Source organism: Peromyscus californicus, unplaced genomic scaffold, assembly GCF_007827085.1.
Source record: "Peromyscus californicus insignis strain IS unplaced genomic scaffold, ASM782708v3 Scaffold_1__1_contigs__length_55948999, whole genome shotgun sequence".
Taxonomy (NCBI): domain Eukaryota; kingdom Metazoa; phylum Chordata; class Mammalia; order Rodentia; family Cricetidae; genus Peromyscus; species Peromyscus californicus.
Genome location: NW_026294492.1, coordinates 37957607 through 37982874, shown reverse-complemented (window position 1 = coordinate 37982874; position 25268 = coordinate 37957607). Strand labels below are relative to the sequence as shown.

The window sequence follows — 25268 nt, the reverse complement described above, 5'->3', positions numbered from 1 at the left end:
TAGCATAGGCTTTTCCTTGAACTTGAGTCAGTGAGCGTAAAATGAATAGACGGCTTGGGCGTTGCCTCCAGGGAATCAAGAAAATGATTAGCATACACGCTTAAGGAATTTGCTCTGTTAGCGTTAGGGAGTATTTTCTCTGGCCTATTTATGGAGGCAGTAAACCAACAGGGACAAAGCATCCTCGATTTCTTCCCAAAGCTGGACCTATCCCCACAGCAGCACACGGGCTGTCCCTTTCTGTCGGGCGTGAAGGAAGTGGGGACACCTCTGAAGCTTCGCTCCCCCAGGCATGGAAATGTGTGATGTGGTCAGACTGCGCAGACTCCAAGCACCAAGAAAGAATCAAGACCCGCCCCGCCCCCTTCTCACCCCGCCCCCTTCTCAAGCAACTCTAATGCTCAGGCTGGTGGGGCAGCCAGGCCTCCTGTGGGAATCGGTTAACAAATCCTTTAAGGCCCAGCTTTCAGCAAATGGGTAGGTAGGTTTCCTCTCTTAATTGTAAGGGTTGAGAACAGTAAGCAGCTGCCTAGGTTTAGGACAGACCTTCCAGCCGTAGACCAGCACCACAGGACCCAGCTGGGCCAAAAACGTTTTCCCTTGGCCATGGTCTGTGCGAGGGTGACCGATGGTGGTCCTGGAGAGAGGGGGATCAGCAGAAGCCCCGTGGCTGGGGAGGGGAACTTGTCCCCTAAAGGATCCTTGTGTGAACTTGGTAAGTGAACCAGAGCTATCTGGTCATTCTCTCTCACTGGTCCCAGAATAAGCAATCGCAATTACAAGATGTCCTTCTGGAAGTCCAGCCCAAGGCTGTCTGCCTGGGAGTCCATAAAAATAAAAATTCAGTTAGGGGAACAGGTGTTACTGCAGGCTTTGTGGGCAGCTCGGTGGTTTGCGTCTGCGCACCTGTTGCTGCTTGGCAGAGCCCACTGGGCCCATCCTAGTGCCTATCTGCCCTACCCATGCTGTGTAAACGTCCCCACGGCAAAGGCTTCTCTCCATCTTGTTGGGGTTCCCATGATTGTCAGGGTAGGAATTGATCCCGCATCTGTATCCGGCCTGTCACACGCCCCCACCAGATAGGGACCACCTGCCCTCGCTGACCCCGGCTCTTATCTTCCACAGGTTTCGGCATGACCACCCCAGCCACAGTGGGCGGGAAGGCCTTCCTCATCGCCTACGGACTGTTCGGCTGCGCGGGGACCATCCTGTTCTTCAACCTCTTTCTGGAGCGCATCATCTCGCTGCTGGCCTTCATCATGCGCGCCTGCCGAGAGCGCCAGCTGCGCCGCAGCGGCCTGCTGCCCGCCACCTTCCGTCGGGGCTCGGCGCTGTCCGAGGCCGACAGCCTGGCGGGCTGGAAGCCCTCGGTGTACCACGTGCTGCTCATCCTGGGCCTGTTCGCCGTGCTGCTGGCATGCTGCGCCTCGGCCATGTACACCAGCGTGGAGGGCTGGGACTACGTGGACTCGCTCTACTTCTGCTTCGTCACCTTCAGCACCATCGGCTTCGGGGACCTGGTGAGCAGCCAGCACGCCGCCTACCGGAACCAGGGGCTCTACCGCCTGGGCAACTTCCTCTTCATCCTGCTCGGCGTGTGCTGCATCTACTCGCTCTTCAACGTCATCTCCATCCTCATCAAGCAGGTGCTCAACTGGATGCTGCGCAAGCTGAGCTGCCGCTGCTGCACGCGCTGCTGCCCGGCGCCCGGCGCGCCCCTGTCACGGCGCAATGCCATCACCCCGGGCTCCCGGCTGCGCCGCCGCCTGGCCGCGCTGGGCGCCGACCCCGCGACCCGCGACAGCGACGCCGAGGGCCGCCGCCTGTCGGGCGAGCTCATCTCCATGCGCGACCTCACGGCGTCCAACAAGGTGTCGCTGGCGCTGCTGCAGAAGCAGCTGTCCGAGACGGCCAACGGCTACCCGCGCAGCGTGTGCGTCAACACGCGCCAGAACGGCTTCTCGGGCGGCGTGGGCGCGCTGGGCATCATGAACAACCGGCTGGCAGAGACCAGCGCCTCCAGGTAGAGCGGCTGCCCGCCCCCAGCGCCGCGGACCCGGCCCGGGCTGCGCGCCGCCGGGCGGGTTTGCTTCGATCCTCTCCGAGACCGCGCTTTCTTAATCTTTATCCAATAAAAACGAAACGAAACAAAACAAAACAAAACACAAAAAAACAAACATGTTTTCTAAAGAAATACTATTTGGCCAGGCCTGACGTGACCAAGGGCAAGTTTTAGATGAGACTGTGATCTTTTGAGTCCCCTCTTGGAGCACCGTGGCCCCCGCAACAGATTTCCCTTCCAGGAAGAGAAAAAGTGGCACCCCAAATCCCCCCCTCTCCCCGTGCCAGTGCATACTGCAGCAAGGAGAGTGCATTCCTGGGCTTTGCAGACAGGCACTAAAGCCTTCCCCATGCACATAAGCAGCTGGCAACCCCGAAGCATATGGTGCCGCCTTTCATGGCTCTGAATTACCTCCTCAGCCTTTAGAATCCTGGCCCAGCCTAGCAGCTTCCTTCTGGTCGTCAGAAGTGATATAGTCACAGTTTTGACAGGTGGGGGTAGGGAGCGCCATATGCTGCCTCCCCGTGTGTATATATAGAACACCACTACACACGGGGCTGCTGTAGTATTATGCAATGAGAGGGAACCGCAGCACCAACCTGCAGTCCGTGGCATCTCCCCCCACACTTGGAAAATGCAAATGGTGAGGGGCTTAGCTGGCCTTTCGCAGCCCGCAGCTAGTCCGCTTCCTGAGTTCTGCTTGTGGAAAATCAGAGGGACCTGTAGGGAGAGGCGCTCTCAGACTGGGAGTCCTGCTCTGCTTCAGCGTGATCTCTGAAATGAGCCCCCCTCCCACCCCCGACTTCCTTTTCATTCACAAGCTTCGCGCACGCGCACGCGCACGGCCGCTCTCCGGTACTAATCAGGACTGGGTGCCTCTTCTCAGATAAGATTTTGTTACCGTTGTCTTCTTAACCCTTGTTGACCAGTTCAACCCTTCCCCCTTTTAGAGAGCCTAGAGGGGAAGCACAGCCCCCATCCACCTCTGCTCTAATTTAGGGCTCGGCCCTCTACCCCAACCGGGACCTACAGCACCAGAAGCCAAAAGCAAACGTCAGGCCATTAAACTCCCGTGCCTAACACATAGTGTTTAGGGGCTGGCGCAATGAGACCACATTACATTCTGAAGCCTGTGTGGTCTCCAAATAACCAGGTAGGTCTGTGTTCTCTCTGCATACCCTACACTGGAGGTGGAGGAGGCAGGAAGGAGGGAGGGAGATGCCAGAACCCATGGGATAAAAGTGATGGCGGTGGTGGCGCACGCCTTTAATCCCAGCACTCGGGAGGCAGAGCCAGGCGGATCTCTGTGAGTTCGAGGCCAGCCTGGGCTACCAAGTGAGTTCCAGGAGAGGCGCAAAGCTACACAGAGAAACCCTGCCTCGAAAAACCAAAAAAAAAAAAAGTGATGTTCTGAATGATGGCCCTCAGGCTGAGGGACAGAATCTCCCAGACTCGTCCTCTGCAGAGGGAAGTCCAGATCCCCAAGGCTTCATTGAACCGGCAGAGTTTGAAGCTGTGAAGGAGCACACCTCTGCCCTCTGTCTCATCTGAAGAAATGCCAACATTTAAGGAAAGTGTCAGTTCACGGTGTGACCCAATATACACTGCTGGTAGGAATTTAAAAAAAAAAAAATTATCACCTCAGTACACTATCCCTCTCCCTGGCAAATGTGCCTGGAGTGTGTGTGCACATATACACACATGTTCATTCACACACACAGAACATTAAAAACCATATTTGAATGTCAAATTCTGATTTTTCCCTTCCAGTTTCAGATAGGAAGGAAAAAAAATAACCCAGGGCACAGGGCTTGGTTAGTTTGGGTAATTTCCAGTCTGGTTTTGGGGTTGGTCTTTAAACACAGGCTCTAGTCTGGTATAAAACCAACGAGGTAGGGCTGACAGGAGAGAGACGGGCTTACTAAATCCTCAAGGGGTAGACCCCTCCAGAAGCCATGACCCCTCCAGTCCACTGTGACTGCACATCAGGGCCAGCCCATGAGCTATCATCTGAACAATGGCTTTGGTCCCAGGAAGGGACTACACAGTCTTAAGAGACGTGAGTCTCCAGTATAGGGCTTCTGACAGGACCTGGAAATAAAGCACCAGGCTTATCCCTTTAAAAGAAGAACAGATTAAAAAGCATCCAGTTAGAGATGTCACCTAGGCAACGGGAAATACTTTGGGGGAGCTGAGCCATCCAGAGGGGGGAAGTAGAGATTCCTGTGGCAGAGGCATCTGGACCAGGCAAAATAGCACTTTGCCCATGGCGGGGGAGCCCTGACGACAGAACAGTGGGGCTAAGGCTCGGCCACCAAGTCGCCACATAATAAGCCATCCAAGCCACCATACTGACGAATGCATGGAGTCCTGCCTCCTCAGGAGCAGGGGAGCAACCACCAGGATCCTCCTCCAGGGAAGAGAAATGCCAAGCACTCCTTGGCAGCCTCCTCTATCGCCAAGCTTCTTAGGCTCCCTAAGTTGCTTCTGCTGCACACACAGCCTTAGATGTTTTCAGTTCCTTTCCTATGCGCTGGCTTTGGAAGAAGTCAATTGGCTACAGTTAGAGCAGAGCCTCTAAAGGAAGCACACACATGGTTGGAGGGGGCAGGGCAGGGAAGGCCCTCTTTTCCTTCCCTCACATGACTTCCCAGAGAAATGTCTGTCCTCCAAGTATCTCAGGATCCGGTGGCACATGTACCCCTCTGGTCCCCATCACACAACAACCAGTCTCAGTCCCACTATGTGGTACGACAGGCCATCCTTCTCTCCCCTGCCCAGACTAAGGATTCAGTGCCCCAGACGCCTGGGGGTGCAGCTCTTAAAAAGCTGGGGCTCCTCAGGTCAGGGGACTTGATGGAGCAATAGAGCGATGTGGTGTGACCGCTTGTTTAAGGCAACACAGAGAAGCAAAGATAGGCTCTCCTATCGTTCTGGAAACAATGACAATGCTCAGGACCCTTTTCCTAAGAAGGGCTCCGTGTCCTTAGATGGCAGCACCTCTCCCACGGTCACAGGTATCTCTAGTCTAACCCATGGCTGGCAGCTCCCCAGTTTCTCAACTCCTGTGGGCTGCAGCTCGCCTGCCTAACCTCAGGTTCACACTCACAGTGTCCTACTGGGTTGTGGGCTCCTATAATAACACAGCGTGACTCCCATAATCCTTGTCTTCTGGTTGCGGCCACACAGAACGCAGAAGCCAGGGGCTGAGCCTCGGGCTTTCTTAGAGTTGAGCTGGTAGATAAAGAAGCCGCTGTGGGTGTCATTGCCCACTAAAGCCACATAGTCAGCCCCTGTGTCTTCCAAATGAAGCCCAGGGTCCTGGTGGGATGGTCTACGGGCTGGGCAGTCTCAGGCCTTCAACCCTTGAACAGTGACAGGGAGTCCTGGCCTTTGCATGTCACGCACGGGTGTTCCCGCACACAGCAGCCTTACAAACAGCTACTAGCCCTTTCCTCAAGGGATCCTCCCAGGTGGGGCCCACTTGAAGAAGAACGATTTTTCCTGTTTAATTCTCTAGAGATCTCCTCAGGCTTTGTCCCTGTCTGTGTCAGGAGTTTTATGTGCGGTGTGCATGTGTTTATGTGTTACACAGAAGCCAGCATCCAGCCCCAAGTCTACCCCTAGAAAGAGCTGGTCACCAAGACCCCCAGCAGGCTCCTCTTCCTACAGGTTCTAGAGTGAGGGTACCTGAGCCCTTATTAACAGAGGGGGTGCTTCTGAGGGACTGAGGCCAACAGCACCCCATCTAGTCAGCCACCACAGAGCCTGTGGGCCACCCGGGTCTATCTTAATGTAACCTTTTACACTCTTAGGGAAAAAAAAAAAAAGCACAAATCTCAGTGTCTGGGAGGCCCTGCTAGTCAGCAGCTTGGGGCACTTCAGCATCCAGAAGAGGTGCTGGGCATGTCTGTCTGTCCATAAGGTTGTTGGGTGACCCTGAAGGCGCCTCCCGTACAGTGGGAAGGGAGAAAAACCTGCTGAAGCCGTGGGCTCGGTAGCACAGACATGTGGCCCGGACTCTCATGACCCTGGAGAAGCCTTGGCACCAGAAGGCATCCTGGCATGTGACATCACCGAATGCAGAGCAAAGCCAGCCTCACTGTGCACTGAGGAGAAGTGCCATGGCCTTTTGGCACCAACCTTACTGGAGATCCTGTCCCTCCTCCCAAGGAAGCTGGCCCTGGCTTTACAACTCATTTTTCATGCTGCGTTCTCTGGGGAGGGGTTCCAGCATGCAGGCAAGCCTACAGCGCTTGGAAACAACACATTTCTCCTTTTGAGCAGCACTTTGCTCTGAGAGAAGACTAAAGGGTATTTAAATTAACGATGAATAAAAAGCAGCCTGCCACCCTTTGAACTGTTTGCTTTCTGTCTGGTCTGAGCTCCTCTTCCTGCTCACACTGCCTCTCCAGGCCCCTCCCCCTGACTTTCTGCTCACACTGCCTCCCCAGGCCCCTCCCCGTGACTTCCTGCTCACACTGCCTCCCCAGGCCCCTCCCCCTGACTTCCTGCTCACACTGCCTCCCCAGGCCCCTCCCCCTGACTTCCTGCTCACACTGCCTCTCCAGGCCCCTCCCCCTGACTTTCTGCTCACACTGCCTCCCCAGGCCCCTCCCCCTGACTTCCTGCTCACACTGCCTCTCCAGGCCCCTCCCCCTGACTTCCTGCTCACACTGCCTCCCCAGGCCCCTCCCCCTGACTTCCTGCTCACACTGCCTCCCCAGGCCCCTCCCCCTGACTTCCTGCTCACACTGCCTCCCCAGGCCCCTCCCCCTGACTTCCTGCTCACATTGCCTCTCCAGGCCCCTCCCCCTGACTTTCTGCTCACACTGCCTCCCCAGGCCCCTCCCCCTGACTTCCTGCTCACACTGCCTCTCCAGGCCCCTCCTCCTCACTTCCTGCTCACACTGCCTCTCCAGGCCCCTCCCCCTGACTTTCTGCTCACACTGCCTCTCCAGGCCCCTCCTCCTCACTTCCTGCTCACACTGCCTCTCCAGGCCCCTCCAGACCTGGGAAGGCCATAGGGAGTTACTCTACAGATTAGCAGAGGTACCCCTGGGCTTGCCTGGGCTGAGGTTGGTAGAGTCCGGGGCATTCACTGAACCATGACCATGCTCTCAAATCTGGTTGCACACTTGACCTTCCAAAGTGAGCTTGAAAAAAATGCTGAGACCAGGCCCTTCCCAGGAGGGACCCAGGGCAGGCACTAGGATTAGTATCTTTTTCAGTAGTGCAGGTGATTCTCACACTGCACAGAACTGGCTCAGCTCCTGGCTTTCCTCATCTCTCCAATGGGATCATGAACCCACATCCCACTTCCCCAAAATATTAGGAGTAAGCAGAGGCTGGGAGCCCTTGAAAGTACAAAGTGCTCCAGAGATGCAAGGGGTCCCCTCCCTGAGAAGCATTTCATGAGGACATGGGCCAGAGGCCCCTCTTGCTTCTCCTAGTCCTTGCTTTGGCAAACCTCTTCTTTACAGTAGTCCTCAGCTCTCGATAGCATCACGGAGTCCGCTGAGACTTCCTCCTCCACATGCCCTCCTAGTGATAAAGGACTATTGTGGAGTCTTTGATGACAACTGAGCCTTTCTTGAGGAACTAGGGTCCCAGAAACTCAACAGTCACCAAAACCACCCTGAAGTTTCAGGTCCTTGTCTGGAAATTTTGAAGAGTGGAATTTGTGGACCATAGAGGGTGTTAGAGAGAATTTTATTGTAGGCTAATAGATAGGCACTTAAGGGGGTGGGGGGGAGAAGAGCTCCCCCGTAGTAGGAGGGGTCCCAGGAAGTAGGGTACCACTGAGCCTCACTGCCTTGGAGTTAATAAGGCAGAGATGTTATTGATGGAGAAAGAGAGGGGTGGAGGCGAGCTGGGTCAGCCCAGTTTTCCCTGCAAGTGTCTAGAAGTTTCCGTTACTTCTTCATTAGCATTTCCAAGAGAGTGGTGTTTTCTCAGGGGGATTGGGATAAGGAACACACACACATACACAAACACCATGCTCCCATTACCCGCCTATGGCTGTGGCAGAAACAGAGACATTTTTGGCTTAAACATTTCTAGCATCTCTGAGCTCCAACCAGGATGAAGCTGCCCACAGGCCTAAGGCCATTTCCTGCTTTTAGCCAAAGAAGAAACTGGTCATATATGTATATATAAAAGACAGGGTTTGTGTAGCCGTGACTGTCCTGGAACTAGTTTTGTAGACTAGGCTGGCCTCGAACTCACAGAGATCCACCTGCTTCTGCTGCCAGAGTGTGCTGGGATTAAAAGCATGCACCCCCACCCCCAACCTCCACCCCCAGCACAAACTCCGGTTCTTATCAGCATTAGCCTGTTTCTTCCTTGTGTCCTAATGTTGGCCACACCCACCCGGCCTCCACCTGCCTATCCTGGCCCTGCCCATCAAAAAATCTACAAACATCTCTAGCGTCTTGAGCTCTCTATCCTGCTGACTACAACCAAATGAACAAGTCTCTCCCCTCTCCTATCCACAACAAGGCTCTCATGACACCGAGTGATGAAATAGAACAAGAAGTCTAATCAGGGATCGAGAGAGAAGTGGCTAAGAGGTTAAGAGCACTGGCTGCCCTTGCAGAGGACCCAGGTTGGGTTCCCAGCACCCACACGGCTGCTTACAATTGCCTCTAACTCCAGTTCCAGGAGATTGACACACTCCCTGGCCTCCTTGGGCACTGCATACACATGATATGAATAAATACATTCAAGCAAAACACACACACACACATAACCCAATAAATAAATAAAAGTTTTAACAAACCACTGACTCTCTTTGCCAGTTTTTGCCTTTTTTTTTTTTTTTTTTTTTTTTTTTTGGTTTTTCGAGACAGGGTTTCTCTGTTCAGCTTTGCGCCTTTCCTGGAACTCGCTTTGGAGACCAGGCTGGCCTTGAACTCACAGAGATCCGCCTGGCTCTGCCTCCCGAGTGCTGGGATTAAAGGCGTGCGCCACCACCGCCCGGCTGCCTTTTGTTTTAATGCTGGACTAAGTTGCGAAATGATTTCATGGTCCTCCCATGGAGTCACCCTGCCATTTAAACCCCCAGGCCCAGAGCATTTCTGGAGGGAGGGCTTCCAACTGTCCCACTTCTAATCGAGACCATAAGCGGCTAAAATGCTGGGCACACCAGCTTCAGCCACCCCCCAGCTCTGCCTTTGATTGGGGTCTCCAGCTGTGGCTCAGCTGTGTGGCACATTCCAGAGAGTGCTCTATCTTCACTGAAACATCCTGGTGACCCTTGACGGCTTTTCAGGTCCTAAGGCCTGTGGTTCCTATGACATTTTAAGGAGCCTGACAGACAATATGTGGGTGGATGGCCAATCCTGTCTCCTCTGTGGTCAGTTACCTTTCTGTGAAGATACCTGTGTTCTTAATAAGTACAAACGAAAAGGGAACTTAACCATGTCTCAAGCCAGGCTTGTATATTTATCACAACTACCAAAAAACAAAACCAAAAGCAAGCAAACATTGATGCTTTCCCTCCAGCCAGAGAGGCTAAGGAACTTCTCTAGTTTGGGGCTCTTGAAGCAGAGGCTGGAGAAAAAGGGTGAGAAAACATGATCGCTGCAGACCCTGGACCCCAGGCTCACGATGACCAGTAACAGGCTGGCACTCCAGCACAGTTCGGGAAGGTCTGCAGCTGCAGCCATTCTGGGATCCTGGGACTGCTGGAGAGATGCGGTCACTCTGATGCTGCAGAGAAAGCTTTCCCACTGAGCCCACAGGGGGAGGGGGCTGCAGGGAGCCTGCTGGTGACTCACAGGAAGAGGGAACAGACAGAGCTGGCCGCATGGGAGACCAGAGCCGGGCTCCTTCAGAAAGCTGCGTGCAGTTCCTGAGGTCTGGAGGGACAGACCAAAGACGTGACAGCTCACGAAGGGCCTCGTAAACCAAAGCAGGTTCGCCTCGTCCTGAGGACACTGGGAAGCTAGCAGAGGAATCCTAAGGAAGCTTGGACTGCCGAATGACTCGGGGAGAAAAGTCTGTGAGAGTGAAGATGGAGATGTCTGAGCAGCTAGGCCAACGGAAGAAGCAATGACTGTGCCTGCCTGTGGGCAAAAGTCTGAGAGAAAAGCCGGCGAGCTAGCTCAGGAGGTAGATGTCTGACAAGCCTGAGACCTAAATTCCATCCCACGTGGTGGACAGAGGGAATCTGGTCCTGCAAGGTGCCCTCTGACCTCCCCACATGTGCCACGGCACACATGTGCTCACATACAAGCACACGTATAGGAATGTGCACATATACACGCACGACAAATAAACACAATCTTAAAAGTGTTTAAGAACAAAAGGCCCCAGATTTGGGGCTGGAAGTGGACCACACCGAGAGCGGTGACCCTGGAGGGGGAATATTCTCGGACAGGAAAAATGATGAGCTCAAACGGGGAGAAACTGGTTTTTTGTTTGTTTTCTCGTTTGTTTGAGATAAGGTCTGTGTTGGAAGCCCTAACTGTCCTGGAACTCACTATGTAAAGCAGGCTGGCCCCGAAAGCCCAGAGATCTGCCTGCCTCTGGCCCCGAGCACCTCGAGTAAGGCGGGTGCCAGCATGCCTGGCAAGAAGCTGGGTTTAAAGGAGTCTGGGAGTGTCCCGGGGAGACGTTTCCACTCAGCAAAAACTAACTTTGTAATCTAAATGAGACAAGTAATCCGGAGGTCCACAGCCTCGGGATGGCTAACGGAGTCTCTAGCCCAGGGGTTCCCAACCTTCCTAACGCTGAGACCCTTTAATCCAGTTCCGCACGGTGTGGTGACCCCCAATGATAGAGTCATTTTCATTGCTACTTCATCAATGTAATCTTGCTGCTGTTGTGAACTGTAATGCAAATATCTGTGTTTTCCAGTGGTCTAAGGTGACCCCTGGTGAAAGGGTCGCCCAACCCCAAAGGGGCTGCGACCCACAGGTTGAGAATTGATGATGGTCCAAAAGTGTAGAAAGAGCAAAGAAGAAGGTCGAATCCCAACACCTGGGGTTGGGGGTGGGGGTTGCGGGGGGAGGCAGAGGCATCGGGTTTGGTGGCAAGGGCCTCAGCTTGTGAGTGGTTCCTGGGAATGGAGCTGTCATGTCTAATCTTCACAGGTCACATCTTATGAATGTTAGTTAGAGAGAAAATTGGACTATGCTAACAGAAGTTCAAAATAATATTAGCTAACAACAGGTAAGAGGTTATTTTTCTCCTAGGAAGGGGTCCTCAGCATCCACGCCCCTGCCACATCTACCTATTTCCACATCATCCATGCGGAATGGTCTAAGGCTCTGTGGTCCAAGATGATTCACTTCCATTCCAGGCAAGGGAAAGGTCTAGACAGATGCCTTTCGTCAAGGGTATGGCCCCAAGACAACACACATCACTTTCATACTCTATCAACCCAAACTTCGTCATATGACCTAACAAGGCTGCACATGGATCTAAAAACTATTTTTCCTCAAGTGAGCCATGGGCTTGGTGAGATTGGCTCCTGTTCAGGCTCCTGAGGGGACATTCTGCAGCCGCAGGGGCATCTCGAAGAGCTCATGGTAAAGCCGGGCTTGTATCCCTTCGTTATTGCTAGTGTGATTCAGACTCAGTGTCTGTCTGGTTGCCGCCTCTGGTTGCCGTCCCAGCAACTGCCTGCTTGTCTGGAAGGAAACTGCCAAGGGATTCTGGGAAATGTAGTTTTTAGACTTCCAGCCTCAGCAAAGCAAAAACAGTGTAAAGGCAGTGAGCTGGTTAGGGTTTCTATTCCTGTGAAGAGACGTTGTGACCACGGCAACTCTTATAAGGGAAAGCATTTAATTGGGGCTGGCTTACAGTTTCAGAGGTTTAGTCCATTATCATCATGGTGGGACATGGCAGCATGCAGGGAGACATGGAGCAGGAGAAGGAAATGAGGGTTCTACATCTTGATCTTCAGACAGCAGAAGGAGACTGTGTGCTGGGTACAGCTTGAGCATATATGAGACCTCAAAGCCTGCCCCACAGTGACACGTTTCCTCCAACAAGGCCACACCTATGAGCCACACAACAATGCCGCTCCCTGTGAGCCACGCATTCACATGAATTTTGGGGGAATATTCCAAGTCAAACCACCACAGGCAGTAAGTATAAAATAGTACATCAAGCACCATGTTGGGTAGTTCACAAATTCCTGTAACTCTGGACCCATGGGATCCAACATCCTCAGAAAGACCACTATGGGTGCCTGCACACATGTACACACATACACACAGAATGACACACACATACACATAAACAAAAATAAAACAAATCCTTGAAAATAAGATAAATGGTACACCACTCCGCTAGGACACCATAGCCACCAGGAAGCAAGACAGTTACATCCTGCTCCTTTATTTGGTTAGCAGTTGGTTATGGAGACAGGGTCTCACCATGTTACACAGGCTGGTGGAAGCGGTTGGACTCAAGGCACCTCAGCCTCCACAGGAATACAGGATCATCATTCATTCCCCTCATGTCCCACTCTAGTCTACTCTTGAGAGCATACGAGTTCATTTTGAGGGGCACGTACACAGAGGGCTATTGATAGAATCACTAGAAAACTCTTACCCGGGTGGCAACGGACCGTCAGAACTTCTGGCCTTGGTTCTGCCTCTGCATGATTGCAATCCGATCCCTCTTATCACCCGGGTTCTTTTCTCAGGTCAGCAAAATGAGAGGCTGGCCTTTGGTCTCCCTGAAGCTCTGATGGCCAAGGAAAGAAGGGAGAAAAGTAAGGGGTCACACGGGTTCCTATCAAGAACCGTATGTAGTGAGCATCTACCAAGTGTCTGTCTAGCTTGAACAATTTATCTAGCTCTGTCTCCATGGCTGGGTACAGCAGGACCAGCCACCTGGGTTCAGGATGGGAGGAAACATCCCTGCTGAGGATGCAACTTCAGCGTCTGACGGCCCAGAAAGTAACATAAGCTCCTGGCTCTTGGTGTCTCCGGTTTCTGTCACCTGGGGGCCACATAAAGCATTGTTGTCTAGACACATGCTGTCCTCTAAGGCCCCGTTAGCTACACACAGATTCTAATGTTTACATAGATTTAAATTAAAATTAAATTTCCAGTGTTGGGCTGGCAAGATGTTCAGCAGGTAAGGGGACTTGTCACCGAGCCTGATGATTTGAGCTTGATCCCTGGAGAGAACTGACGCCTGCAAGGCGTCCTCTGCCCTCCACACCCTCACTGTGGTATACATTCTCCCCCCGACCCCCCCACACAATGAATGTAATCAACTTTTTCAAAACGCCCGATCTTCAGTTGCTCTAGACACACGTGATCAATAGCTACATGTCCCTAACCACCGCCACGTGATGGCTAATCTTCACCGTCCGTTTGAGATCTGGAATCTCCCAGGAGACACGCCTCTGGGCACGTCTGTAGAAGAAAATGCACAAATGTGGGTGGCACCATCCCATGGACTGGGGGCCCGGGCAGAATAAAAATGAGAAACAAACGAGCAGTGACCTCTGTCCGTCCGCTTCCCCAGCATGACTGCAATGTGACCAGCGACTCTCACTCTCACCGGTACAGCTGGAGCCACGTTTACCACCACAGCCTCCCCGCTGTGAGGACGGCACCCACGAACCAGAGCCACCATAAACCAACCCTTTCTCTCTGGAGTAGCTTTGTCAGGCACTGCGTTACAGGGCAAGCTTCTGGTCAGCATAGGTATACAGTGCACCTGTCCTTCCAGAAGGCTCTGTCACAGTGCTAATAGAGACGGACCTCTAAGATCAAAAGGCCTGAACTCGGGGGCAACCTTGGGGCAGAGGGGCTGAAGCAGATGCCTTGCTCTAACATGCCACTGTGGTCCCCTCTACCTCCAAATGGCTTCTTCTCCCTTGTCCCCAGGCACTGTTCATCATATGCACCTGTACATTCACATCCATACCCCACATCCATCCCATGAATTTACACGAGTGTAAATCCGTACTCTAGGGACATGACTGTGTACAACAGGAGTGCCCACCGCAGTCGCCACAGACCTGGGCTTATAAATAGACGAGGAGGGGTATGTGTGCTTACATATATGACAGCATTGTCCCAAACACACACACACACACACACACACACACACACACAGAGTTACATGAACACCTAGTCCTAGGTGTTGTTGGAGACATACAGCCGAACTTCATGGGACCTGCCCCCCTCAATTCGGTCACTCACTGTGTATGCAGTGGCCGAGGGGAGCCCACAAAGAGGTGTTTGCACACCTGTAGATGGAGGTAAATGAGGATCGGCAGGGATCAGGACATCCCACCATTCTCCAGCCTGTCTAAGAAACACCTCTCCTCCATGAATTCCAAGATCCAGTGCAAGCATTGTGAGCCTGGGGGCTCGCAGGTCCTTGCCTTGCCCACTCCCTGGGATGGGAAGAGCCAATCTTGGTCCTCCATCTTGAGGATGTGCTCCGTGATTCAAGCATCTACTCCAAAGGCCAAGGTCCTTGTACAAATATACCTCAGCACCTCCTGCTCTACCTGGGCCTGTCACAGAAATAAATGAGCCTCCCTATGGAGGGCAAGAGAATGGGGTCATGCTAAGCCATCTCCCAAAGAAGGCATGTGCAAAAATGTAATGTCAACTATTGGAAGTCATGTGAATCGAACAATGAGGAAGATTCTGAGTCTGCCTTTGTTTTGGTAACAGAAACCCTTTTCCTCCACAATATGCTTTAAAGTAGCAATGTTTTGGGGAGGAAGGAGATAGTGCAGGTTTAAGTTATAGTATAGTGGGTATTTTCATTCACATTGACCCAGATGAGAGTCCCACTAGCAATTCCTTAAGCTTTCTAAAATCAGAGTTTCTCTGCGTAGCCCTGGCTGTCCTGGAACTCTGCTGGCCTAGAACTGCCTCTGTCTTCCAAGTGCTGAGATTAAGGGTTGCACCACCACCTCCTGGCAATCAGTTTTAATATCTTGAGATGAGAACACAAACCTATCCAACTGTTTTTGTGTGGGGGTTGCCTGCAGGGAACTTTATACAGTGTTAAATGGTGTCCAGCATAGACACTCAATGAGTACCACTTCCTTTCTTTCATTCCCTCTAGATCCACAACTTTTTCCTGTGCCAAGTCTGATTATCCAGAACTAGTCACCCATCCACCAATCTATCTGTCCAGTGATCCATCCATCCATCCATCCATCCATCCATCCATCCATCCATTCATCGAGTGATCCATCAATCCAGTGATCCATCATCCATCCATCCAGTGATCCATCCATCCATCCAGTCATCCATCCATCAATCTATTCATCTATCCATCCATCATCTATCCATCCATCTACCCATTGAACCATCCATTGATCCATCCCTCATCCATCCATCCCTCATCCATCCATCCATCTAGTGATCCATCCATCCCCCATCATCCATCCATCCATCTAGTGAGCCATCCATCTAGTGAGTCATCCATCCACCCACCCATCCATCCATCCATTTAATAATCCATCCAGTGATCCATCCATCCATCACCCATCATCCATCCATTCATCATTTATCATCCATTGACCCTTCTTTCATTGAACCATCCATTCACTCACTCATCTACCCATCCATTTCTCCAACCACCCACCAATATGTGCATTACATCAATGCTCCCCCCCCGCCGTGTGTGTGTGTGTGTGTGTGTGTGTGTTTGTGTGTGTGTGTGTTTGTGTGTGTGTGTGTGTGTGTGTGTGTGTGTGTGTGTGTGTGTGTGGTACACGTGTGAGAGGTCAGAGGATAGCCTTAGATGCCAATCTTTGCTTTCCACCTTATTTGAGACAGAGTCTCTTTGTTGTTTTCCTCTTCATATGCCACACACCTTCATAGGAATTCTCCTGCCTCCGTCTCTCCTCTCCCTACAGGAGCTCTGGGATTACAGCTACTCATGCTATGCTTCTGGCTTTTATGTGGGTCCTGGGCACTGGAACTCGGATTCTCGCACTCGCACGGCAAGTGTTTTAACTCACTGAGCGATCATGTGATGACCGCCTCTAACACATCTTTGTTGAGAACCTATTAGACACACCACTGCACACTGTCCATCAAAGTAGACAGGACAATGCAACCCGGAGGCGACAACTAACCATCCAACCTGGAAATAAACAACTTGTCAGAAGTGAAAGCGTCTTAAGAGAGCTCCAGAAGCTGCACTGGATGACTAAACGCTCCCAGGCCTCTCCTCATGTTCTGTCAAAGACGAGTGCTAGGGTTTCATCTTATCTGATACAAATTTCTCTTTCCCTAATGAAAACTTTAGGACATTTTTTCCCTCTTATACAAGAAGATGCCTCACATGGTAACTGTCATAACCTGAGCGATGGCTTTCCCTTCACTCTCATATTTCTCCAGCCAATGCTTACTCACTCCTCCGAGGACAGTGCACAGAGCCGGGTTTCTTCCAAGATGATAGCTGGACCTGTCACGAGGGATCTGGAAACTAACAAAACGATCTAAACGAGGAGATGATGGATACGTTAGAGATGGTCTTTATGGACCCGTGTTCCCTGCACACAGCAGGGTGGAGGCAAGAAGCCAGGAAAGGTCCATGCAACCCTCCCTGTCTCCTCAGTCAACCCTGAGAGGAAGGAAAAGGAAAATATTACTAGCTAGTTTGCAGCTGATGCAGGAGAAAAATATCATGTTTTTTGTTGTCACGGTGAAAACGAGGGCCCATCAACATGCTGCCCTAGCTGGCTGAGTGAAGCATGATGGGCTGAGAGAGAGAGGATCAGCCATGCGGCTGTGCAGCCATGGGAATCCGGCTGAGGCCCTGAGCGCCCACCAGCTCTTTGCACTTAGCTGTCCCTGGGGAAATCACCTGCCTTGGCTATGGACCGCCCGCCCCCTGCTTTTAAGATTTATTTATTTTTACTGTTTCAGGTTTTTAATTAGAGTCTTTGGTCCATTGAGAATTGATTTTTCGTGCCAGGTGAAAGATACAAATCTAATTTCATTCTCTGCAGGTGAATATTCAGTTCTGCCAGCATCATTTGTAGAGCGGACTTTTTCCAGTGTGGGTTTTCCAGTATGGGCTTTTTTGTTGGTTTGTTTGTTTGTTTGTTTTGTTTTGTTTTTGCCTCCTTTGTCAAGAATTAAGTGGGCACAGCTTTCTTGGTTTATACATGGGTCTTCTATTCTGTTCCATGGGTCCACCTGTTTGTTTTTGTGCCAGTACCAAGCTAACTTTATCACTATGGTTTTATAGTGTAATTTGAAGTCTGGGATGGAGATCCCTCCAGCTACGATGTTCTTACTTCATAGTGTTGCTTTGGGTATTTGAGATCTTTTGTGGTTCCATATGAATTCTTGGATTTTTTTTTCTAGATGTGTGAAAAAATGACTTTGGAATTTTGGTACATATTGTATTAAATCTGTAGATTCATTTTAGAAGTATAACCATTTTCACGGTATCAGTTCTGTTAATCCAGGATCATGGAAGGTCTTTCCATCGTCTGGTATCTCCTTCGATTTTCTTTTTCAATGTCTTGAAATTTACATTGTAGAGGCTTTCTCTTCATTAGTGAGGTGTATTCCTAAATACTTAATTTGGGGTGGGGTAATCGTTTTGAACGGGATATTAGTCCTGATTTCTTTCTCTGTGAGTGTATTGTTGGTGTATATAAAGGCGACTGCTTTATTTTGTTTGGGGTTGGGGGGATTGGTTTTGGTTTTTGGCTTTTGTAGGTTTGGTTTTGTTTTTGAGACAAGGGCTCACTCTGCATCCCTGGCTAACCTGAAACTCACTATATAGAGCAGGATGACCACAAGTTCACTGAGCTCCTTCTGCCTCCTCCTCCTCCTCCCAAATGCTGAGGACAGTTTTACAGCTCCTAGCACTGCCCTTTAGAGGCATGGCACAGCTCGCAGAAAAGAGAAGCTGGTTTCCTCCCAGCTCATTTATCTTCCAGCTTGTCAGTTCTCATACAAGGGGAAACTGGGGAAGTGGGAGGAAGGACCCTGCTAATAGGCTTGTGGTCTTTCCTATTAACCTATAAATAGGGCGTGCACTCAATAATTACCACTTGGACCTCATGCTCGAAAAGGCAGTTCAGATTCATTACTTTCAGCTAAGTTAATCAACTCCAAGAGAAGAGGAGGAAACAGTTTCCAAACACATGAAGATTTATTATCCGTTTCCATTTCACTTCATGGCCCTGTTCGATGAGGCTCTTCCTGAAATTGGTGTTGGAGCCAGATTTCCAGGCACCGGAAGCTTAGCTGCTAGCCAGCCTAGGGCACATCCCCCAGCCCAGCATTCTGTCTGGCAACACTCTACCAGGGCAGAGGTATGCTTCAATATTTCCAAGCAAAGAAGATGCCAGTGACAGCATTGGTGTGCCTATGACAGGAGGCAGATTGTGCTGTCCTGTCTCCTGTCTCCTAAAATGTGGGTGGGGCCAGAAGTGGTGGTACCTGCCATAAAACCCAGCAGTTGAAGGCCGAGGCAGTCAGATCTCTGTGGTTTCCAGGTCCGGCTGGTCTATCTACGGAGTGAGTTCCAGGACCACAGGGTTATATAATGAGTCCCTGGCCTAAAACAAAAAAGGTCTAACGAGGGTGCATTGGCTGGAGCTCCCAAAGTTGTCTTGTCCACGAGATGACTTCCACACATGTAAACAATGCATCGTGATGGTGTCTACCCCCACAACCCCCCACCCCTACCTCTGCGGACGCTTCCAACACGTGCCCCTTCCCACCTCATGCCTTTTCTTTTTGATGGTCTGTAACCCACCGAGTCCGACTGGTGCTGCCCGCTGGAATGCTGCCTGACTTGCCGGCTTGATCTCGGGCAGGTCACCACAACGGTGAGTTCATCACTGCGATGGCCGAGTCGCGTCCCGGAAACAGTACTTCACAGCGCTCCTGCCCATCCTCTGGTTCTTAACATTCTTTCTGCCCACCTCTTCCACAGTGTTCCCTGAGCCTTCGCAGGAGTGGGGGATGTGTGGAGGTCAATGGACAACCTCTGCAAGTCTGACTTCTCTTTCTACCACGTGGGTGTCGGAATAGAATTCGGGTTCTCAGGCTTGACAACAATCGCCTTTACCCACTGAGCCGTTAATTCTCTTTAATTGTCGTGACTGAGCTTGAAGGCAGGTGGCTCAGTGAATGAGCACATGTTTAGCAAGTGTAAGGTCCTTCCTTCAATCCTTAGCCTGCATTGCATGACTGTCTACATGTGCGAGCTTGAAGACAGTGAACGAGCACATGTTTAGCATGTATAAGGTCCTTCCTTCGACCCTTAGCCTGCATTGCATGACTGTCTACAAGTGCACACACACAGACACACACTCAAATATCGCACACGCACACTCAAATGCATGCGTGCACACGGGCACACACGTGCACACACACAAATAGTATGCTGGGAAGCACACAATGGAAAGCATAGCCCCTTCCCAGGGCTGCCTTCTTCGCTGTCCCGGAGGGAGCCACTTCCAACCCTGTCCGCACAGTTCTCCAGCTTTCCATCCCTAGTCTTCAGTGGCATGCTTATGTGGCTGTTTTCCAATTTTAGATATTATCTTACAAAGAGTAGCAGATTTTCATGCTCACACCCTTCCTCCAGTCCAGTGTAGTTGTTATCCTAACACTCGCTGGCATTTACGATTTTGTGGGCACGTGAACAGAAGTCACAGCGGACGTGTGCAGTACGCTACTGCGGCACGGGCTGCCACAGAAACCGAGGTCATTGTTTTAAATGAGACAGTGTGGACACACAAAGAGAAAGTCCCAGGGGGCTTCACTCACAGGCCAGCGATAGGGCTGGTTCATGGAAGTGGATGTGGTGACCCGAGGCTTGGAGGAGTGAGGGAGGGAAGAGCAGGGGAGAGGTTGGCAGGGGTGAGTTAGGCGGGAGCACACTGTGCTGGTGAACAGCACCATGATGAAATGGAGCTATTATGGACTGTGTATCTCAGAAGCAATGATATCTCAAAAAGCTGGAATCAATGATTTTGAGTAGTTATGCCACAGAGAAATGATAAGGACTTGGGATGTAGTTCCACAGTGGAATGCTTTCCTGGGTCTGATATCCGAAAAAATGTTTATGGGCATTTATGTTTAAAAGCACTTAAATATAAACAACATATACATGTATGGAAAGATCACCTGCATTAACAAATCCTTTTTACATTTTGTTGTTATTTAGGGTTCAGGTTTATTTTTTCTTTTCTTTCTTTCTTTCTTTTTTTTTTTTAATCGAGACTGGGTTTCTCTGTGTAGTTCTGGTTCCTGTCCTGGATCTCACTCTGTAGACCAGGCTGGCCTCGAACTCACAGAGATCCACCTGGCTCTGCCTCCCGAGTGCTGGGATTAAAGGTGTATGTTACTGCCGCCCGGCCAGGGTTCAGGTTTCTTCTTAGTTTTGTATGTGTGTGTGTGTGTGTGTGTGTGTGTGTGTGTGTGTGTGTGTGTGCGTGCGTGTGCGTGTGTGTGTGTACACACACGATTGCACATACTTGCTGGAGTCTGTTCTCTTCCACCATGTGGTTCCTAGGTATCAAACTAAGGACAGAAAATACATTTTCTTGACTAGTGGGCTTTTATTTTGTTCTGTTTTGTGGAGCTAGAGAATGAACTGAAAATGTCATGCAAAGCTATATTCCTGAACCTACACCCTCAACCCCAGTGTATTAGTCAGGGTTCTCCAGAATCACAGAACTTGTGGGATGAAGCTCTCTCTCTCTCTCTCTCTCTCTCTCTCTCTCTCTCTCTCTCTCTCCACATATATATGGAATTTATTGGAATGACTTATAGGCTGCATCCAGCTAATCCAACAATAGCTACTTGTGAATGGAAAGTTCAAGCATGCAGTAGTTGCTCAGTCCCATGAGGCTGGCTGTATCAGCTGGTCTTCTGCATATGCTGGAATTCTGGAGGAGCAGACTCCAACGCCAGTGAAGGATGGATGCCCTAGCAAGGCGCGGGCAAGCAGGCGAAGAGCACAATCTCCCTTCCTCCATGTCCTTATGTAGGCTGCCAGCAGAAGGTGTGGTCCAGATTAAAGGTGTTTCTTCCTACCTCAAGATCCGGATCAGAGGTATGTCTTCCTACCTCAAAGGTCCGGACTAGAAATGGATTCACCCACTTTAAACCAGGCAGAATATCTCTCACAGGTGTGCCCTCCATTTCTGGATTGGAGTTCATTCCAGATATAGTCAAGTTACAACGAAGAATAGCCACCATGTCTAGTGGTGTTCTTACTTTTTTGAACGCTGTTAGGTTTGGGCACTTTCTGTACCCCTTAGTCTCTCAGCCCTGAAGGAATGGCATTGGAGAGCTCTAGTCATCCAGTCTTAGGTTACAGAAGAGGGAAGAAAACCAAGGAGGTGGGGAGCAGTTTAAAGTCATACAGATAAGTACTCACTGCACTCCAAGGCAGTCCTCAGAATAGGCTACATGATGGCTCTCTTTAGTTCTACCATATCCTCGCCCACGCGGCTCAGTCATCAGCCGCACATATTCAAAGCAGACTAATCAGGAGAAGCCCTGGGCAACTCCCGCTGGGCGGGCTGAAGCATTCTTAGCTTGTGGGAGATCACACATGGCTTCCCAAGATTTGAGGACATGCTCCTCTGGGTCTGACATTGTATTCTCTCTGTCATTGTCCACACTTCCGGTTTGAGGTTTCGAAAGCCCCTGCCAATTCCCAGTTTGCTCTTTCTGCCTCGTGGGTGGACTAAGACGTGAGTCCTCCCAGCTCTAGTGCCATGCCTGCCTGCTGCCATGCTCCTCCCCACATGATGGTCACCAAATCAAACCCTCTGGCACCGAGAACCCCACATTAAGTATTTTCATTTGTAAGTTGCCTTGGTCATGATGTTTTGTCACAACCATGGAGCTATAACTAAGATTGAAGTTGGTACCAGGGAGTGGGCTAGTCCTGTGATAGACCTGACATAGATGCTTTTCTTGGAGGGATGGGGATGACTTTGGGACTTCGGGCTAGGGAAGCAATTGGATGCTATAAGTGGAACTTAACGGGCCATCCTCTTAGGAGCTTGGAAGACAGTAGTGCTGAGAACACTCTGGATTGTGGAGGCCTGGCTCAAGAGGTGTCAGAGGGAAACAATGTCTGGCCTAGAGACCATTCGTGTGGTATTTTGGCAAAGAATTGGCTGCTTTTTGCCCTCGTGAATCTGCCTGAAGCTAAACTGAAAAGTTTTGAACTAACTTCGTTAGCCGAGGAGATTTCAAGACAGACTAATACTGACTCTCTCACTTGTTACTCGTGATCATGCTTATGCAGGTGTGCAGTGAAAATGAGCAAGTGGGGCAAAAAAGAAATACAGGGGGCTGGAGAGATGGCTACTCTCCCAGAGGACCCGGGTTCAATTCCCAGCACCCACATGGCAGCTCACAACTGTCTGTAACTCCAGTTCCAGGCCTTCTGACACCCTCACACAGACATACATGCAGGTGAAATACCAATGAACATAAAATAAAATAAGTTATTAAAAAAAAAAGAAATGCAAAAATGTACAGTGTGAGGGGAATAAAATAAAGAGAGTGGTGCCCTCGGGGCAAGACCCCACCCAGCTAAGTGTCCAGCTCATAAAAAGAAAATGCCTAAGGAAGTAATGGGAAGCCTGTGCAACAAAGGAAAACTTAAGCAAATGGGACTCAAGGGGGCCGGGCTCCATCCCAAACTGGCAGCCAAACTTGGCAACACTGGCCACGTGACTCCGGCTTTAGCGTCATAGAGGATGCGCAAGCAAAGGGGGCTGTGGAATCTTCCTCTATGATGAAGGGGAGTCACCGAGGCCAGCCATGTGGCAAGAGACCCCCTACAGGGAGGCTCTGAGAGGCCATTTCATGAATCTGAGAAAGTGAAACCTGGATTGGGTTGGACAAACCGGGATGTTGGAGGTGCCAAAGCCGTGAGATGTCTACCAGGGAAAGCGGCATGTAGGGAGTGGAATCAGACCAACAGAGAGAATTGTGTTTCGGTCAGCAGAGACAGAAAGGCAGAGCTATAGGATTTGGAGTTTGCCCTGCTGAGAGTTTTGATCTTGCTTCGGTTCAGTATTTCTTCACCATGTCCTCATTCCTCTCTTTGGGGATGGTAATGTATATTCTATGCCATTGTATGTTAGAAGCATGTGATTTGCTTTTTGGATTTGACAGAGGGTTATACTTAGGTGATTGCCTTGGGTCTCAGAAGAGGCTTTGGACTTCTTAAACTATGATAAGACTGTGAAAGACTGGGGACTTTTGAAGTTGGACTAGATGCATTTTGTATTGTGATAGAGCCACAGACCTATGGGGACCAGGGAATTGAATGTGGTGGTTTGAATGAAAATGGCCCCCATAGGCTTATATATTTGAATTCTTGGTCCCCAGTTGGTAGAACTGTTTGGGAAGGATTAGGAGGTGTGGCCCTGTTGGAGGGGGTGTGTCACTGAGGGCAGGCTTGGAGGTTTCAAAAGCCCATATCATTCCCAGCTAGCTCTTTCTGCCTCATGCATGTGGATCAAGATGTGAGCTCTCAGCTGGGCATAGTGGTGCACACCTTTAATCCCAGCACTTGAGAGGCAGAGGCAGGTGGATCTCTGTGAGTCTGAGGCCAGACTGGTCTACATGGTGAGTCCCAGAACAACCAGAACTACATACTAAGACCCTGTCCAAAAAAAAAAAAAAAAAAAAAAAAAAGGCTCTCAGCTACTGTTTCAGCACCATGGTTACCTGCCCGCTGCCATGCTCCCCATTCTGGTAGTCATGGACTCTAACCCTCTGGAACTGTGAGTCCCCAAATTAAACATTTTATTTTATAAGTTGCCTTGGTCATGGTGTTTTTTCATGACAATAGTAACTGAGACTATTGCTTAAGGAGTCTTTGGAAGAACCCCCTAAACAGCTAGAGCTCTTCTCGGACCTTCAGGAAGTATTTACTGTGACCAGTTTCTACAACTTGTGAATCCATGTTGTGACATTAAGGACTCAGCATGGAGAGTCATTTTCTTTATTAATATGACTGAACTGGACAATGTTCTGCAAGAAAAATCACAATATGCTTGATAGTAAACATTGAACCCTAACCCTAATCATTATGTGAAAAACGGAGGATATGGGCATATTGCTCAACTGAAGAGGTCCTGCCTAGCACACACAAAGAGCACAATCCGCAGTACCACATAAACCGGGCACGGTGCTCTGACCCTGTAACCCGAGTGCACACAGCTGAGGCTAATCTGGGCTACCAGAAGCACTGGGTCAAAACTAAGTGAATCCATAAAAGTGTCCTGGTGGGCGGCATTTTAAACCTGAAGGTCAGTGACTGAACTGAAAAGTAACATCATCTTAAATTTATTATTCTCAGTTTGGCTGTAGCTATCTCCATCCAAGATACTTTGTAAATTTTATTAGGGCTGCATTTACTGGTAGATTCTGAACAAGCAAATCTGTTGCTGTGGTCCTTTTTAGAATCAGAACTATTTACAGATAGATTTTCTTCTTCTTCTTCTTCTTCTTTTTTTTTTTTTTTTAAATTTAACCGTTTAAGGGAATTTCTATTTTTTTTTTTCCCTCATTGAGATGAATCAAAGGCTTCAACATAGTCTCCTGGTCACCAGGTCTAGATGATGATGAGTGAGGCTGGGTAGGGGAAGGCATGGTGGTTCACACCTATAATCCCAGAACTAGGGGAACTGAAGCGGGAGGGTCTCAACTCAGGCCAGCCTGGGCTCAAGAAGATAAATCAGCGTCATCCCACCGCCGTCGTATGGCTCTTGCACTTTCCCATACGGCTGTTAATGTGTAGGGGGCACTTCGGACGGGCCAAACCACACCCTGAAGTAGAACTGTGCTGACTGGATCATGTTCTAAACGCTGTCTGAAACTGTGCGGATGGAGGAAAACACTGTGGCCAGGCCAGTGCAAGGCAAGGCTACTTCCCTCCGCGAGCAAACGAAAAGATCCAATCCGTACAGCGGCATGCTGTGTAGAGGGAGCTACCACCCCTCCGCTGTGCCAGGCTGCACACAAGCTAAGAGGCTTCCGGAGGGTTTCCGTTTGTTTTTTAGTCTTTTGAGACAGTCTCACAGTGTAGCCCTGGCTGGCCTCAAACTTCCTAGATAAGCCCAGGCTGGTCCCAAACTCAGGCTCCTCCTCGGTGCTGGGATTACAGGTGTGGGACAGCGCAAGCGTAAACTCGGAAGCAGAGCAGTACAAACTCTGGCCAAAGCGGGGGTGGGGGGGTGGGCACCGAG

At 50.4% G+C, this 25268-nt stretch overlaps 1 protein-coding gene across 1 annotated transcript in view; it reads left to right on the top strand.

Annotated features, from left to right (window-relative positions):
* The window catches only part of Kcnk12 (potassium two pore domain channel subfamily K member 12), a 58555-nt gene extending 56378 nt beyond the window's left edge, over positions 1–2177 (top strand). Inside the window, exon 2 of the mRNA XM_052746516.1 lies at positions 1126–2177. Coding sequence (XP_052602476.1) covers positions 1126–2027 — 902 coding nt within the window. The 3' untranslated portion in view covers positions 2028–2177. The remainder of the gene's footprint in view (positions 1–1125) is intronic.
* The last annotated feature ends 23091 nt before the right edge of the window (positions 2178–25268 follow it).